The sequence below is a fragment of the Myxine glutinosa genome, chromosome 11, assembly GCF_964187855.1.
Source record: "Myxine glutinosa chromosome 11, kmMyxGlut1.1, whole genome shotgun sequence".
In the NCBI taxonomy this organism is placed as follows: domain Eukaryota; kingdom Metazoa; phylum Chordata; class Myxini; order Myxiniformes; family Myxinidae; genus Myxine; species Myxine glutinosa.
The window spans coordinates 89,307,165-89,326,520 of record NC_136271.1 but is presented as its reverse complement, the minus strand read 5'-3'; the positions used below and the strand labels follow the sequence as shown (position 1 = coordinate 89,326,520).

At 41.4% G+C, this 19,356-nt stretch overlaps 1 protein-coding gene across 8 annotated transcripts in view; it reads right to left on the bottom strand.

Annotated features, from left to right (window-relative positions):
• The window catches only part of LOC137437105 (neuronal cell adhesion molecule-like), a 361,237-nt gene that overhangs the window by 13,912 nt on the left and 327,969 nt on the right, over positions 1-19,356 (bottom strand). For 7 of the 8 annotated variants that reach the window (XM_078786852.1, XM_078786854.1, XM_078786851.1 and 4 more), the window contains one exon: positions 26-157. The exons of the other annotated variant lie outside the window; for it this stretch is intronic. In XM_078786852.1, coding sequence (XP_078642978.1) covers positions 26-157 — 132 coding nt within the window. The remainder of the gene's footprint in view (positions 1-25; positions 158-19,356) is intronic. 8 annotated transcript variants of the gene reach the window in all.

Sequence of the window (19,356 nt, the reverse complement as noted above, 5' to 3'; positions counted from 1 at the left end):
AACAAGTGTGTCATGCAAGGCCAACCAGGGTATTTTCCTCCACGGTTTCTGCGGATGAAGCAGACGATCAGGAGCAGCAACACAAGCAATGCCACCGCGCACATCACCCCAATGAACCAGGTCTGCTGCGGGATATCAATCACTGGGCTGGGGTCAGCTGCAACCAGAGACAGGAAGGACAAAGCAACACAGTGTTGCACAATCAAACATTACAAGTCCACAAGCATATATATATATATATATACACGACTGCATATGTATCTTCTTCCCCTTCGTCAACGGCCACAATTATTCCGACGTTTTTATGGGGTTGGCTGGGGGAAGTTTTGGCCCGAGTCCTTCACCAACCCAGCTGGCCAAGCGTTTGACTCAGGTTAGAGGAGGAATTTGGAATTTGGCCAGGGTGCCAGCGATAGCTCACCGACTCTTGGTGAAACACCCTGGGAACTTTAACATCCAGCAGCTAACGTTGGCAGACGGGACACCCAGTTAAACGTCCACCCGAGGGACGACACACAGATTGATGAATCACCCCGCATGTGAAACACCAGGATCATGACAGTTTATAGCTGGGTCAGGATTCAAACCCAGGCTAGACAGATTTGAGGTGAGCGTGCTCTGTTAGCCATGTATGTATGTATGTATGTATGTATGTGTGCATGTATGTGTGTATGCATGTATGTATGTATGTGTGCATGTATGTATGTATGTATGTATGTATATATGTATGTGTGTGTGTGTGTATGTATGTGTGTGTGTGTGTGTGCATGTATGTGTGTATGTATGTATGTATGTATGTGTGTGTGTGTGTGTGTGTGTGTGCGCGCATGTATGTATGTATGTATGTATATATGTATGTATGCATGTATGTATGTATGTGTTTGTGCATGTATGTATGTATGTATGTATGTGTGTATGTGTGTGTGTGTGTGTATGTATGTATGTATGTATGTATGTGTGTGTGTATGTGTGTGTGTATGTATGTATGTATGTATGTATGTATGTGTGTGTGTGTGTGTGTGCATGTATGTATGTGTGTATGTATTTATGTATGTATGTGTGCATGTATGTATGTGTGTATGTATGTCTGTATGTATGTATGTATGTATGTGTATGTATGTATGTATGTATATATATATATGTATGTTTGCATGTATGTATGTATGAATATACAGACTTGGCATTTAATATGGAATATATATTTTTTTCTTGACTTGGGTTTACTTTCTGAACTCGGTATATCAATCTGGTGAGTTTCTTTTACCCTTCGGTGATGTCTTTGTTGAAAGTACCATGTCACTGATTGTCTTTCGCAGCAAGAAGTCAATAACAGGATTATATCACAGGTGGCGTGACAAAATGTAAGGACAGGTACATTTGACGATTGGCTTCACAATCGGGTATATAAGGGTTGTTGCGTTCTGTATTAGTGGAAAACAACTGCTGCACGTCTACAAAAGTTATTGCCGCTTCCTCTGGAGATGGTCCGTCAACTTGACAATGCTGTTTGTCATGGAGTGGTGGCTTTACGAAATTCTGGCATGAAACAGCGTGCTATTGCTCGGCAGTATGGCATCACTCAAGGTCAGGTGTCAAAGATCCTGAAACGAAATGCTCAGAGGGGTGTCCCTGCTCCAATACCGAGGCCAGGACGTCCACGCAGAACCACAAGGAGAGATGATCGTCAGCTGCACTGGTTAGTCTGCAATGGCCGTACCAAGTCAGCTAATCGGCTTAGGGCTGAGTGGCAGCAACTGACAAATGTGCCTGTATCCAGAAGGCGAGTCAACCAACGACTGGTTCAAGCAGGCTATCGTGCCAGGCGTCCCCTGAGAAAGCCACGCCTGACCAGACAACACAGCCAGCGCCGATTGCAGTGGGCCAGAGAGCACCGTCAATGGAAGCCAGGACACTGGAATCACGTGACCTTCAGTGACGAGTCTATATTTCTGGTCTATCGTCAAGATGGCCGTGTCCGAGTGCGCAGACAAGTGCATGAAGTCCACAACGAAGATTGTATAGTGCCAAGAGTCCAAGCTGGAGGTGGTGGGGTGACCGTTTGGGCTGCTTTTCATGCAGGGGGCAAAACTGACCTGGTTGTTCTGAATGGAAACCTGAACCAGTTCAAGTACAGGGTCATTCTGGAAGAAACATTGCTTCCATTTGCTCGTGCAGCCTTTCGAAGAAACTTTGTCTTCCAAGATGACAATGCACGGCCTCATCGTGCTCGCATGATCCAACACTTTCTTGCTGACCGTGGTGTAGAGCATATGGAGTGGCCTGCCATGTCCCCAGATATGAATCCGATAGAGAACTTGTGGGCAGAATTAACGCGTCAAATCGACCACTTGGACCAGCAGCCGACCTCTGTGCGTGAATTGCAGCAGGCTATTGTCACTGCATGGCAAGCGATTCCTGTCCAAACCTTGGCAAATCTCGTGAACAGCACGCCTCAACATGTACATGCTCTCCTGAATGCTCGTGGGGGTTACACGAAGTACTGAACTGTAATTTTACTGTCCGTAATCCCAGTCATAATTTAGCTTTTGTTTTTGTTGAAAGAAAATTTGGCTAATGTGCAAAATAAAGAGATACTTCTGGAAAACGTACAGAAGTTTAACACAGTACTGTCCATGAATTGAGTTCGATATCAGTTTACATCACTTTCAAGGATCAATTTATTTGCTTCGAAATGTCAAATGTGGTTTTTGTTTCTTTTAAAGGTCACATTAACAAAATCTAGAATAATTTCAACATAATTCCAATGAACTTTTGGTTCTAAGTCATCTTGAAAAGTAAGTTCACCCCCACAAAAAAAATATTCCATATTAAATGCCAAGTCTGTATGTATGTATGTGTGTGTATATATGTATGTATGTGTGTGTGCATGTGTGCATGTGTGTATGTATGTATGTACAGTCACATGATAAAGTAAGTATACCCCATGTAAAGTTTTGACTTTTTCAACATATTTCAACATACAGCTATTTGATCTTCATTTCAACAATATTGAAAGATAAAGGTGATATAATATAACAAATATCATGAAACATTTACATTTTGTAGTCCATTGTATAATTTAAATAAACATAAATGCAAATTTCGCATGTGGAAAAAGTAAGTACACCCCGACATTTATCACTACTTCAAATACCTAAAATTAGAATCAGGTGCACCAGCTCAGGTGCAAATGATTAGAACATCGTTGGAGAGGATCTTGGAGGAACCTGTCTTATTTAAACCTCACACATTTAGTTTGGATTGCTCTTTGTTGTTGAAGTGTGCAGCGTCACCATGCCTAGATCAAAAGAGCTCTCTGAGGCCTTCAGAAAGAAGGTTATAGATGCCTACGAGTCTGGGAAGGGATTTAAAAAGATCTCCAAACAATTTGAAATCGATCATTCGACTGTCCGGAAGATCATCCACAAGTGGAGAAGATTCCAAACAACTGCCAACTTGTTCAGGCCAGGCCGCCCCAGCAAGTTCAGCCCAAGCGCAGACCGCAAGATGCTGAAAGAAGTCTCTAAGAACCCCAGAATGTCATCACAGGACCTACAGGTAGCTCTTGCCACTATTGATGTCAAAGTGCTCGAGTCCACCATGAGAAAGAGGCTGCACAAATTTGATCTACGTGGGAGGAAACCTTTGCTGTCCACAAAGAACATCAGGGCAAGACTAAAGTTTGCCAATGAACACCTCGGCAAAGACCAGCACTTCTGGAACAATGTGCTCTGGACAGATGAGTCAAAGGTAGAGCTATTTGGCCCCAGTACCAGAAGACATGTTTGGCGAAAACCAAAGACAGCATTTGACCACAAGAACCTGATACCAACTGTAAAGCATGGTGGTGGAAATATTATGGTTTGGGGCAGCTTTGCTGCATCAGGGACTGGGCAGCTCACCATCATAGAATCCACGATGAATTTATTCATTGTACCAGAGGGTGCTTGAGGATAATGTGAGGCCATCTGTCGGAAAGTTGAAGCTCAACCGAAGGTGGACCTTGCAACATGACAATGACCCTAAACATACCAGTAAATCCACCAAGGAATGGCTGAAAAGAAAGAAATGGAGGGTTCTGGAATGACCAAGTCAAAGCCCGGATCTAAATCCCATCGAGATGTTGTGGGGGGATTTGAAACGAGCTGTGCATGCAAGAAACCCCTCAAACATCGCACAGCTGAAAGATTTCTGCATGGAGGAGTGGGCAAAAATTTCTCCCAGTCGATGGCAGAGACTGGTAGACAGTTATAAGAAACGCCTACTTGAGGTTGTTTCTGCCAAAGGGGGCAATACCACCTATTAGAGGCAAGGGTGAACTTACTTTTTCCACATGCGAAATTTGCATTTATGTTTATTTAAATTATACAATTGACTACAAAATGTAAATGTTTCATGATATTTGTTATATTATATCACCTTTATCTATCAATGTTGTTGAAATGAAGATCAAATAGCTGTATGTTGAAATATGTTGAAAAAGTCAAAACTTTACATGGGGTGTACTTACTTTTTCACGTGATTGTATGTACTGAATATAACGTTGTCAATTAATATCTCGCAGGAGGTCGGTGATGCTTGCCTGTTATCATAAAGCTTCTATTTATTATGTAGCTACATACGAAGCATGGTTCCTTATTGCTTACAATGTGTGAGCATACCCCCACTAGTATATATATATTTTTGGGGGGGTTCAGGCGGGGGTGGAGAGGGTGGATAGAAGAATGTTCCGTACTCTCTCCAGAGCGTCGGTGCTGCTGAAGGAGTTTCTTGGAAAGTGTTATAGTTACCTGATGGTCTTCCATGACCTTCACAGCCTTGTTTGTCTTTACCTTCACAGCGTTGTTTGTCTTTACCTTCACAGCCTTGTTTGTTTTTACCTTCACAGCCTTGTTTGTCTTTACCTTCACAGCCTTGTTTGTCTTTAACTTCACAGCCTTGTTTGTCTTTACCTTCACAGCCTTGTTTGTCTTTACCTTCACAGCCTTGTTTGCCTTTACCTTCACAGCCTTGTTTGCCTTTACCTTCACAGCCTTGTTTGTCTTTACCTTCACAGCGTTGTTTGTCTTTACCTTCACAGCCTTGTTTGTCTTTACCTTCACAGCCTTGTTTGTCTTTACCTTCACAGCCTTGTTTGTCTTTACCTTCACAGCCTTGTTTGTCTTTACCTTCACAGCCTTGTTTGTCTTTACCTTCACAGCCTTGTTTGTCTTTACCTTCACAGCCTTGTTTGTCTTTACCTTCACAGCCTTGTTTGTCTTTACCTTCACAGCCTTGTTTGTCTTTACCTTCACAGCCTTGTTTGTCTTTACCTTCACAGCGTTGTTTGTCTTTACCTTCACAGCCTTGTTTGTCTTTACCTTCACAGCCTTGTTTGTCTTTACCTTTACAGCCTTGTGTGTCTTTACCTTCACAGCCTTGTGTGTCTTTACCTTCACAGCCTTGTTTGTCTTTACCTTCACAGCCTTGTTTGTCTTTACCTTCACAGCCTTGTTTGTCTTTACCTTCACAGCCTTGTGTGTCTTTACCTTCACAGCCTTGTGTGTCTTTACCTTCACAGCCTTGTTTGTCTTTACCTTCACAGCCTTGTTTGTCTTTACCTTTACAGCCTTGTGTGTCTTTACCTTCACAGCCTTGTGTGTCTTTACCTTCACAGCCTTGTGTGTCTTTACCTTCACAGCCTTGTGTGTCTTTACCTTCACAGCCTTGTGTGTCTTTACCTTCACAGCGTTGTTTGTCTTTACCTTCACAGCCTTGTTTGTCTTTACCTTCACAGCCTTGTTTGTCTTTACCTTCACAGCCTTGTTTGTCTTTACCTTCACAGCCTTGTTTGTCTTTACCTTCACAGCCTTGTTTGTCTTTACCTTCACAGCCTTGTTTGTCTTTACCTTCACAGCCTTGTTTGTCTTTACCTTCACAGCCTTGTTTGTCTTTACCTTCACAGCCTTGTTTGTCTTTACCTTCACAGCCTTGTTTGTCTTTACCTTCACAGCCTTGTTTGTCTTTACCTTCACAGCCTTGTTTGTCTTTACCTTCACAGCCTTGTTTGTCTTTACCTTCACAGCCTTGTTTGTCTTTACCTTCACAGCCTTGTTTGTCTTTACCTTCACAGCCTTGTTTGTCTTTACCTTCACAGCCTTGTTTGTCTTTACCTTCACAGCCTTGTTTGTCTTTACCTTCACAGCCTTGTTTGTCTTTACCTTCACAGCCTTGTTTGTCTTTACCTTCACAGCCTTGTTTGTCTTTACCTTCACAGCCTTGTTTGTCTTTACCTTCACAGCCTTGTTTGTCTTTACCTTCACAGCCTTGTTTGTCTTTACCTTCACAGCCTTGTTTGTCTTTACCTTCACAGCCTTGTTTGTCTTTACCTTCTCAGCCTTGTTTGTCTTTACCTTCACAGCCTTGTTTGTCTTTACCTTCACAGCCTTGTTTGTCTTTACCTTCACAGCCTTGTTTGTCTTTACCTTCACAGCCTTGTTTGTCTTTACCTTCACAGCCTTGTTTGTCTTTATCTTCACAGCCTTGTTTGTCTTTATCTTCACAGCCTTGTTTGTCTTTACCTTCACAGCCTTGTTTGTCTTTACCTTCACAGCATTGTTTGTCTTTGCCTTCACAGCCTTGTTTGTCTTTACCTTCTCAGCCTTGTTTGTCTGTGCTCTATCCTTTTAAATGCTGAGTGTCAAGTATCACTTTCTTTTCAATCTCTGTTTCAGATTCATGTCCAAATTAATTAATACGAGATGAGGCCGATTATTTAAGGTTCATTTGTCCCACAAACGTTGATGCAATTCATCACGTCTGTCATTTCTTGCAGTATAAACTTTTTCTTATTCCATTTTGTTTTACTCTGTCTCACTTCACGCTGCAATTCCTATTTCTCTGGGTAAATAACACTCTACACTGGAAACATGCACTGGGATTTCATTGTCAGTTTCTATAAACTAGTTGAACCCGTGGAAATTCTGCAATAAGTACAAACAGATACTTTATGCAGCGTTTCCTTTGATGTGCTCCAGGTGTCATTATAAACGCTTTCTTCCAACATCTATATGAATCATACAAACATACAACATCGATTTTGTTTTTTTGTCTTTCAAATAATGTCAATAAACAATCTGGAAAGTGCAACAAGTGAAGTGTGGAAACAATGTATCGATGGCTTCAAGTCAAAGTCCCACACGTGTCGATTAAAACTTTTTCAGGAAATTTGAAAACCTAGAAATTTCGAAGCTGCAGATAAAATGTACATCAACACACAGTTTCCTAACGGGTGTACTTCTCATGAAAGATTTCTGCAGTAATTATAAACAAAGATTGCTGCAATAATACTTAGATAATAATAATTATTAATTGTAATAATAATTCATTATAATTAATAATTAATTAATAATTGGAATAATAATTAATAATTGGAATAATAAATAGATTACTGTAATAATAATTAGATTACTGCAATCATTAGATTGTTGCAATAATAATAAATATTACAAAGTTAAAATGCTCAAGTGTGTACTTATGAGGTATTAACGGGTGTACGTCCCATGAAAGATTGCTGCAATAATTATAAACATGCATTATATTGTATTTACAAAGTGAAAATACCCAAGTGTGTACTTATGAGGTATTGACCTGTATGAAACATTCCAATCCGGATTCCGCTCCAACCACAGTACTGAAACTGCTCTCCTCAAAATCACCAACGACCTTCTCCTCTCCTCTGATGCCGGCAACCTCAACATTCTCATCCTCCTCGACCTCAGCGCCGCCTTTGACACCATCGATCACACCATCCTCCTCACCCGACTTGAAACCACCTTTAACATTACCGGCACTGCCCTCTCTTGGATCAAATTATACCTCTCTGACAGACGCCAGTTCATCTCCATCAATAAATGCAAATCCCCCACTGCTCCCCTCCCCCAAGGTTCAGTTCTCGGCCCCCTCCTCTTCATACTGTACCTGTCCCCCCTTGGTCACTTAACCCGCCGTCATGGTCTCCAATTCCACTGCTTCGCCGATGACATCCAGCTTTTCATCTCCACCAAGTCCGTCTCCACCGACACCCACTCTATCCTGACAAACTGCATCACTGAAATAAAATCCTGGATTCAAATCAACTTCCTCAAACTTAACTATGATAAATCTGAAATAATCATCATTGGCCCAAAAACGCTCACCAAATCCACCCATAACTTTGCCCTCAACATCGACGGTTTTCCCAGTATCCACTTCCCCTCACATCCGGAATCTTGGCATCATCTTTGACCAAACCCTCTCCTTCGACAAATACACTAAACAGATCACAAAGACAGCCTTCTTTCACCTGAAAAACATCGCCCGTCTCCGTCCATCCCTCTCCTCCACGGCTGCAGAAACCCTCATCCACGCCTTCATCACCTCCCGTCTGGACTACTGCAACAGCCTCCTCTATGGTTCACCCTCAATAAATCACCAATAAACTCCAATACATTCAGAACTCCGCTGCCCGTCTACTCACCCATTCCCGGACCCGTGACCACATCACCCCCGTCCTTTACAAGCTTCACTGGCTCCCCATCCCCCAGAGAATCCAGCACAAAATCCTCCTCTTGACCTACAAAGCCCTCCATAACCTGGCCCCATCCTACCTGACTGACCTCCTCTCCAGACACACTCCCACCCGCAACCTCCGCTCTGCTGGTACCAACCTCCTGACACCACCCCCCCCCCCCCATGTGGACCAAATTCAGATCCTGGGGGGACAGGGCCTTCTCCATCGCTGCTCCCACCCTCTGGAACTCACTACGTCACACCATCAGAGACTCCTCCTCACTCACCACATTCAAAACATCACTCAAGACCCACCTGTTCAACACTGCATTCAACATTTAACCCACAGCATTTAACCCCTGAATATCTCTTCTCCTTCTCTTTCTCTTTCCTTTTGCTTTGATTATTTACCTATTGATTTTTGTCTTTTTGCACTTGTTTTTTTGTACTCTGTCAAAGCGCCTTTGGGCTTCTTGAAAAGCGCGATATAAAATAAATGTATTATTATTATTATTATTATTGACGGGTGTACTTCCCATGAAAGATTGCTGCAGTAAATATAAACATGCATTATATTGTATTTACAAAGTGAAAATACCCAAGTGTGTACTTATGAGGTATTGACAGGTGTACTTCCCATGAAAGATTGCTGCAGTAATTATAAACATGCATTATATTGTATTTACAAAGTGAAAATACCCAAGTGTGTACTTATGAGGTATTGACAGGTGTACTTCCAAGGAAAGATTGCTGCAGTAATTATAAACATGCATTATATTGTATTTACAAAGTGAAAATGCTCAAGTGTGTACTTATGAGGTATTGACGGGTGTACTTCCCATGAAAGATTGCTGCAATAATTATAAACATGCATTATATTGTATTTACAAAGTGAAAATGCTCAAGTGTGTACTTATGAGGTATTGACAGGTGTACTTCCCATGAAAGATTGCTGCAATAATTATAAACATGCATTATATTGTATTTCCAAAGTGAAAATACTCAAGTGTGTACTTATGAGGTATTGACAGGTGTACTTCCCATGAAAGATTGCTGCAATAATTATAAACATGCATTATATTGTATTTCCAAAGTGAAAATACTCAAGTGTGTACTTATGAGGTATTGACCGGTGTACTTCCCATGAAAGATTGCTGCAATAATTATAAACATGCATTATATTGTATTTACAAAGTGAAAATACTGAAGTGTGTACTTATGAGGTATTGACGGGTGTACTTCCCATGAAAGATTGCTGCAGTAATTATAAACATGCATTATATTGTATTTACAAAGTGAAAATACTCGTGTGTACTTATGAGGTATTGACGGGTGTACTTCCCATGAAAGATTGCTGCAATAATTATAAACATGCATTATATTGTATTTACAAAGTGAAAATGCTCAAGTGTGTACTTATGAGGTATTGACGGGTGTACTTCCCATGAAAGATTGCTGCAATAATTATAAACATGCATTATATTGTATTTACAACGTGAAAATACTCAAGTGTGTACTTATGAGGTATTGACCGGTGTACTTCCCATGAAAGATTGCTGCAATAATTATAAACATGCATTAATTATATTGTATTTACAAAGTGAAAATACTCAAGTGTGTACTTATGAGGTATTGACGGGTGTACTTCCCATGAAAGATTGCTGCAATAATTATAAACATGCATTATATTGTATTTACAAAGTGAAAATACTCAAGTGTGTACTTATGAGGTATTGACCGGTGTACTTCCCATGAAAGATTGCTGCAATAATTATAAACATGCATTATATTGTATTTACAAAGTGAAAATACTGAAGTGTGTACTTATGAGGTATTGACGGGTGTACTTCCCATGAAAGATTGCTGCAATAATTATAAACATGCATTATATTGTATTTACAAAGTGAAAATACTGAAGTGTGTACTTATGAGGTATTGACGGGTGTACTTCCCATGAAAGATTGCTGCAATAATTATAAACACTAGGGCATGCCCGTACGTGGGTGCCCGTTCCTTGCCAAAAAAAAAAAAAAACGCTACCCGTACGCTCTACCCCGCCCGTACGCCCGTACGCCCGTAAACAAAAAAAACAACGCTCTTCGCTTCCGCCCTTCGCTCTGACTGAATTGGGAGAAATAATGCGCATAAGAAATCGAGAAATTATTATTTTCTCCGGAAGAAATCGAATTACGAACCGTAATGGCGCACGCGCTCGGCTCGGCTCGCTCTCACATCGGCCACGCCTACGCAATAACGCGTTCTGTGATTGGCTGCCGGAAGTGCAGTCTTCACTGTCCGGAAGGTCGCAAATCGCAGTTACGATGAATCGCAAATTAGTTTTAAAACATAGTTTAACGGCAACATAGTTTGCCAACGTGAAATAAATGAATACGCTCTCAAATGTGCCGTCCGAGGCAGAGTCTGTTCGCCACGTTCGGCACACGTGATAGCTCGCTGCTCTCTGATTGGTTGAATCGTTTTTTGGACATAGCTCGGTAACTACTTCTCCGATTAATATGAAACCTTGAAAAGGCACATCCTCGGGTCCCCAGCAATATACCTGGCAAGTTTAAAGTATATCGGACCCGTGGTTGTCGAGAAACAGCGGTCACAGACAAACAAACAAACACACACACAGACACACACACACACACACACACACAGAGATTGCTGGAATTATAGATAGATGCATTATATTGTATTTACAAAGTGAAAATGCTCAAGTGTGTACTTATGAGGTATTGACTGGTGTACTTCCCATGAAAGATTGCTGCAATAATTATAAACATGCATTATATTGTATTTACAAAGTGAAAATACTCAAGTGTGTACTTATGAGGTATTGACGGGTGTACTTCCCATGAAAGATTGCTGCAATAATTATAAACATGCATTATATTGTATTTCCAAAGTGAAAATACTCAAGTGTGTACTTATGAGGTATTGACCGGTGTACTTCCCATGAAAGATTGCTGCAATAATTATAAACATGCATTATATTGTATTTACAAAGTGAAAATACTGAAGTGTGTACTTATGAGGTATTGACGGGTGTACGTCCCATGAAAGATTGCTGCAATAATTATAAACATGCATTATATTGTATTTACAAAGTGAAAATACTCAAGTGTGTACTTATGAGGTATTGACGGGTGTACTTCCCATGAAAGATTGCTGCAATAATTATAAACATGCATTATATTGTATTTACAAAGTGAAAATACTCAGGTGTGTACTTATGAGGTATTGACGAGTGTACTTCCCATGAAAGATTGCTGCAATAATTATAAACATGCATTATATTGTATTTACAAAGTGAAAATACTCAAGTGTGTACTTATGAGGTATTGACGGGTGTACTTCCCATGAAAGATTGCTGCAATAATTATAAACATGCATTATATTGTATTTACAAAGTGAAAATACTCAAGTGTGTACTTATGAGGTATTGACGGGTGTACTTCCCATAAAAGATTGCTGCAATAATTATAAACATGCATTATATTGCATTTACAAAGTGAAAATACTCAAGTGTGTACTTATGAGGTATTGACTGACACCATGCATCGGTCGTGGTTTATAAGGTTAATTTTGTTAACAAACTCGAGGATCGGGGAAGACCGATAACAACAGGAAATTAACATTTGATGTGAACGCACCCATCTTTTTTCAGGGAAAAAAAATGAACTAAAATTCCTTTTTCCAAAAAAAACATCAGCCACAAATTCGACTTTTTTTTTTTTTTTTTGTATACAACATCGAGGCTCGTGTAAGCGCTAACATCAATCACAAAAAAGGACAAACGGACACACAAAACATACAATAAAGGGAGCGGGAGACAAGATGGGGAGAAAGAGGGAAGCACACAAGTACAACAGCAGAGAACAGGGACAACGGAAGATCTGTGGGAGGGAGAGGGCTTGGGGGGAGGAGGCATGGGGAGGCGGGGCAGGTGGGTTGGAAAGGTATAAAACACATGGACACTGCTAGAACTTCCAGGAAAGAAAGAAGTCGGGGTTTCAAAAACAAAAAAAAGAGTGGATCTGGGGTGAATTAATGGGGGAAGAAGAGATCAAGGTTTTGGATGGGGGAGGGTAAGAGATGGTGGTGAACAGCTGTTTTAAAGACCTGGAGGGAGGAGTGGGATTGAAGAGGGTGAGGGAGTTTGCTCCAGAGGCGGGAGAAAAGAGGAATGAAAGAGTGAAAGTGAGCAGAGAGTGTTTATTTTGGCATTTTAACCAGAAGAGGGTTGCTGGCAGATGTTGTGCGACCTGTCGGAATATTTGGGGGACAGAGCACAGATAGAGCTGGGGGAGCAAGACCAGATAGGAGTCGGTAGAAGACAGAAAGACCTTGTTTTCTGAAGTAGTTAAACCAAAACAAAGCTCAGAATGGTCAAAAGTATAAGAAATGAAGTCCAGAATTAAACATTTTCCCAAGGGAGAGGAGATGGCCCCCAGACTCCGCTCCTGACTGGGAAATGCTGCATGTCTTCTTTAAAGAAGTAGCATGGTGCCTTTTTGCGATCAGACCAGGAATAGTCAACAGGTTACGCTCTTAGAATCGCACGCATCCATTGAAAATCCTGGCAATGGGCCTGAGGAAAGATTGATGGCTATACAAGCTCAATCAGAAGAAGTAATGGTCTTCCTGAAAGAACAGGAAGGAAAAGCCAGGGATTAAAGAACAATGAAACAAAGAACTGAAAGAAGGGTCAGAAGGGAGAGAAAACAAAACCTGGAAAAGGAGGGATGGCCTTGGGGAGCGTTAATCGTTCCTTGGTTTGTGGCTGTGGGCTTGCACTGGTTATTGCAGGGATGTGGGGATGTTGCCGATACCTTCCCGGAGGTTAGAGCAGGTATTTGTAACTCAGCCAGTGTGGGGTGATAGTTTGCCTCGTTTTTGTGAAGGACATTGGAGGATCTTTAACATCCACCCAACTAATGACGGCAGATAGTACATGCAGTGCCAGGCCCAATGGGAGAGCAATACTCCATGAAGCTGGAGATGAAGGCTTTGGACATAGTTAGAACTTCGGATTGTCTCAGTATCTTCCATTGTGCTAATTGTTTCCTGAGTCAGAGGCCAACTTGGATATTTGCTTTGTCCAAAAGAGATCGTGACTGATGGTGAGGGCCAAAGTTTGAAGGATTGAACTTATTTGAGAGGAAGATTATGTTGATTATTTCTACCTCAGGTCTTCATTAACATTCATGTTTATGTTTTTCGTTAGTTTAGGAGCTGTAAACCTTACTTCCCCTACATTCCTCAGAAAATTCACAAATAATGTATTGACAGGTCGGGAAATTGACAGATTGTGTCAGTCCCAATGAGTCGCAGAAGTCCTTTGCTGAGATGCCATGGCTGGTGAGAGAGGAACCCACACCCGCCAGCTGGCATGGTGACAATTGAAGTCGCCACATATGAGGAAGAGAGAGTTTGGATGAGCTGATAGAAGTTGGTCCATGTTGTCAGACAGCGAAATGTAAATGGAGTCATCACTGTTTGGAGGACGGCACAGAACACATATGAACAAAAGGTGGGAGCGGAGAGGAAGCCATAGCCAAAGGTACTGTTACAAATTTGGTAGAGCAATATGTAGAGCAGAGTAGATCTGAGTAGGTAACATGCTTCGACTGTCGCGATAGGGAATCTACCTGTAATAAGTCATGTGTAAGCGTTTTGTCGGCTAAGATGTATGATTGTGAATCTACCAGGAGATTCGTGTGTTAGTTAGTGTCGGGAATAATGAGTAGAGCCTTGTATGTCTCACCTGGTAGCCAAACCTTTGTCCATTTTGGCACTGCACACCACTTAAACATTAGTTAGGACCTTTAGTACAACACTAAATGACGCCTTCCCCCCTGACATGACTTAGGAAGAAATCAGGCTAGAACACCGCCACAATTGGCCACCACCATTTACACCTCCGAGAGGCCTACCCGCCTCGCATAGCACGTGCTGTGACCAAGGAATAGGGGGACGGGAGTGGAGTGACGCAGTGGGTGTGACCTGAGCGAGGCGGCGAGTCGGGGGAGGCTCTGATTGGCAGAGCAGTGCGCCAATGCTGACGTCATCGGCCAGAGATATTAACGAGGGCCGGGTGCCATTTCAAGACCAGAGTGAGGAGTGAGATCCGAGTCAAGAGTTCGTGTGCACAGTGGCCATTGCGCAGTTGAGAAGATCTGACCCAGAGCAGTTGGATTCCTGGCAGTTCGCAGTTCAGCGCAGTTGATCCAGAGCAGTTGGATTCCTGGCAGTGCAGAGAGAGAGCCCGAGTTGCGTTGGCAGTTCGCAGAGTTGGCAGTTGAGCCATAGGGAGTTGCTGAACGGCAGTTGCCGAACGCCATTGGGCAGTCGAGTCGATACGAAGAGTTGTCTTCAGCAGCCCGGTCGAGTCGTTCAGAGATCCCGCCCCGAGTTGGGCTGAGGTGTAGCCCGAGTGGAGCAGTGCTGGTGCTTTTGTAGCTTGGTGCATGGGCCTCGTTGGCGGCAAGAGGATCGGAGCTTGGAGCGAGGCCTCGTGGGTACATCGGGGCCGGAGTTTGGAGCCGCGTTGGACGGACAAGACGACAAGACAGATAAGCCCGAGCTCCGCATACACTGTACACGACGTGACGTGTTCTTTTTGTTAATTCATATTCCCTCGTTTTGCATTTGATATCTGTTGTGTGTGGGATCCCCATTTAGCTACCTTATTTTATTATCGGCACGTGCTTTTCACTGTCTTTGCTTTTCCCAATAAACCCTTGCATTACTTTTTGTATATAATACCTGAACGCAGTTTACCGGGTGATTGCTTTGATAGTTAAGGCTGCGGGGACTTGCGCTGCTTCCCTCCATTCCGCGCACATAGGTGTGTTAGATTTTGGAATCCGCCATTGATCTTCCGCCTCGGAGTTAAAGCCTTCGTGATCGGCATCCGCGACCGCCTGATATAAATTTCGGCGGTTGCGCGACAGTACTGGGAGTGTAGTGGAGAGAAGGGAGTGCAGGGAGAGTGAGGAAGAGAGCTTTTGATAAGAAAAATAGCAACCCCACCACCAGGACGAGGCTCAAGTCTATCATACCAGAGGAGGGAGTAACCAGGAAGAGATATTAAGGAATCAGAGACATCTTGAAGGACGAAAGTTTCTGTTAAGCAGATCAAGTCTGGATTGTCAGAAGCAATCTGTATGGAGATATCAATCAGAATTTTGACAGACAAATCAATAGACAACCAAAAGTCAGAGACCACTGTCATCTTGTTGGTAAATAGAGGACCTACTCATCAAAGTTGTAATCTCAATTTTAAACTTCCCTCTTTCATTCCAGTCTTTCCTCAAAACACGCTCACTATGACACACATTTATTTATAAAATAGTTGAGTAAAACCAGTGGGGACATTTCAGCCATTGCGACCATGGACCAGAAATACATCTCATTTACAAAAAAAAATAGGGGCAATACCCCTGGGTGCTCACCTGGTAGAATAAAGCAGTATACTACACTGACTAAAGGAATTTTAAACAGTATCACAGTATTTTAAACCAATTAAATGGTTGCTAGAAGACAGGGCAGCATGTACAATCATACTAACGTAATCATAAGACTTTAAACACACAAACAAACAAAAAAATAACTATTTTGGGGGGGGGGGGGGGGGGGGTGGGAAACTCCTCCCCCTCTCCCCCGTATACATCCTCAGACCCAATTTTTTCTAATACCTTGAACAATATTGGTACACATGGGTGATTAAGGTTGTGGGCAAGTTTCATCAGAATTGCGTGTGTAGTTTCTGAATGAATGAATATGAATGAATGAATGATCGTTTTAAGGCCATTTTCCCCGCTAGAGCAGGGGTTAGCCTTGCGGGCCCCATGACAATCATGGTTCCCTGTTTGAGGCAATGTTTTTATGGCCGGATGCCCTTCCTGGCACCAACCCTTAGTCGCCTCTTACGATGCTCAGGGATACGGTGTACCTATTCTAAACTGGGGTACACACCGGGATCATTCATCCCAGCAAGCTGGTACTCAATTTGCCGACCTCGGAAGGATGACAGGCCATGTTAACTCGGAAGAAGAAATAAAATACCTATTTTGGGGGGGCAACCCTCCCCCCCTCCTCCATAGACCTCCTTAGACCCCGATTTTTTTTAATGCCATGAACAAATATTGGTACCTCTTGGGTGATGAATGGAATGTTGTGGTCAAGTTTATTGGAATTGTCTGTGTCGTTTCTGAGAAGAAAGGAAATACCTGTTTTGGGGGAGGGGGGGACACCCCCCCCCCCCAGTAGACCCTTCCTTCAAGGCCCGATTTTTTTTAATGCCATGAACAAACTTTGGTATATCATTGGTGTTGAAGGTTGTGGTCAAGTTTCATCGAAATTATGTGTGTAGTTTCTGAGAAAAAAAGCAAAGACCTATATTTTGGGGGGCAGCCCCCCGACCCCCATAGACTGCCTCAGACCCCAATTTTTTCAATGGCAGGAACAAACGTTGGTACATCATGGGTGATGAACGGAATGTTGTGGTCAAGTTTCATTGGAATTGTAAGTGCAGTTTCTAAGAAGAAAGCAAATACCTATTTTTTTGGGGGTGGGGGGTGGGGGTGGAATCCTCCCCTCAGGGCCCGATTATTTTATGCAGTGAACAAACTTTGGTACATCATGGTTTTGAACGGACGCTCCGGGTGAGCTAATTTTCCCAACATCTCCCAGAACTTCTATTATATTCTTTGTTTATGTCAAGTCCATTATGTAACTTGGTATCAAATATTAAAAGTTTTCCGATTCTTCAAACTCATTTCTCAAATCAGGAAGAAATTAAACTCTTCTCGCAAAAAGGTGTATATCCATATGATTATATAAACTCGTTTGACGGATTCAAAGAAACACGGCCCCACTATAAAAAGTTTCTACAACGAGTTGAATAAAACTCAAAACTGATAAAGAATATCTACGAGTGGAAAATATTTGGAAAAATTTTGATATAAAAATCCCGTTGAACATCATGATTTGTATCTCAAGACCGATGTACTCTTATTGACTGTTGTGTTTGAGGCTTTCAGCGCGGTCTGTCATAATAAAGATTCATATGGATCAGACACTGTTCATTATTACACAGCCCCAGGATTAGCTTGGAGTGCTACGATTAAGATGACCAAACATCCATTGGAATTAATCGGTGATATAGATGTGTGTTTGATGATAGAGAAGACTAAAAGAGGCGGAATATCGCAGGTCTGTTCAAAGAGATACAGTATGCTCAAGCAAACAATAAATATCTTCCTTACTCTGATGCTACAAAAGATAGTTGTTAAACAAATAACCCCATTTATATCTGAATATCAATTCTTAAAGTGGATAAAGATAAATGTAATCAAAGAAACAACAAGTAGAGCTGCATTCAAAGTACCAAATGCCCTATGCCAAATAAAGAACTTGAAAATTAAGTAATTAATTGAAAAATTAAATAATTAAACAATTAATTCATTAATCAATAAATGATAAATCGATTTATTCATTGATCAATAAATCAAAAATATCCTTTAGAGCCAAATCACTTGGTCACTGTCATGTCCAAATATCAGTTTCATTGGTGAAAAGGTGCATGAGATATTGCCCAGATGATAAAGAAAAGAAATAAGTAATTAATAAATCGATAATAATTAAGTAATCAATTAAAAAATTGATTAATAAAAAAATAAAAAATACAGGTACAGTTTTTGCCAAAGCACTTGTTCACTGTTGTTCCCAAATTACAGCTTCCTAGCACAAAGGATAGCTGGGGTATCACCTGGAAAAACAAAGAAGAAAACAAAGAAGAAAACAAACAACCAAGAACTTCGGCGGAAATGGAACAGAGAGGGGCGGAATACAATAAACTTTGAGCATTATTACAACTATTTAGCTTTTAAGAAAGACGAGTATAGAAAAATGTAAACGATAAGTTATAAACATCAATTATACACCGAAAAAGTAAATAAAAAGGCATTGGGAGCTTTTGATGATAAAAGATACATTTTAGGAAATGAAATTGACACCCTCTCTTATGGATATGTGTTGAGATATACGTAAGATATATAAAATAAAGTATAAGTTTCAAGCTATTTAAGATTTAATGTATACATAAGTGTTAAGAAAATCAGTCTTGGTATCTAATGGAAAACAAACGATTGTGCCAAATATATAAGATAACTAAGACGAGCGTAAAGAAAGCATACAGACTGAGGGGTTTAAAGGTTTTCTGGATGTACTTCAATCTCCAAATGATGTGGCTCAGGAGGCATTCCGGACTGAACGTTGAGAGAGGTTTTCAGTTCATCTCTACTCAACAAAGATATTTAAACCAAGAAACAAATTCCTACATACTGTTTATCAATATACTTGATAGTGATGAGTGTCATAAGAAAATCACGTTATTCCCTATCATTGAACATAAACATATTCATTGGCTCTCTATACGAGTTTAAACACCAAAGATGCTAGGATTATGATGCATAATAAAGAGGTGTGGATATGCACAAACAACAAACAACAACAGGCATTTTAAGGCCATTTTTCCTGCCAGAGCGGGGGTTAGCCTTGCGGTCCCCATGACAATGTTCTCCATTTTGCCCTATTTTCTGCATCTCCCCTTGTTAACCCCCTTGCCCGCATTTCTTCTTCGACCATCTTTAGCCAAGTCTTTCTCGGTCTTCCCCATCCTCGACTTCCTTCTGCATTCATTTCCATCACTCTTCTCAACCAGTCACTTTCATCCTTCCTCAACACATGACCAAACCATCTCAACCTGTTTCTCTTCACAGCATCCATCACAGGCTCTATTTCCATCATCTTCCG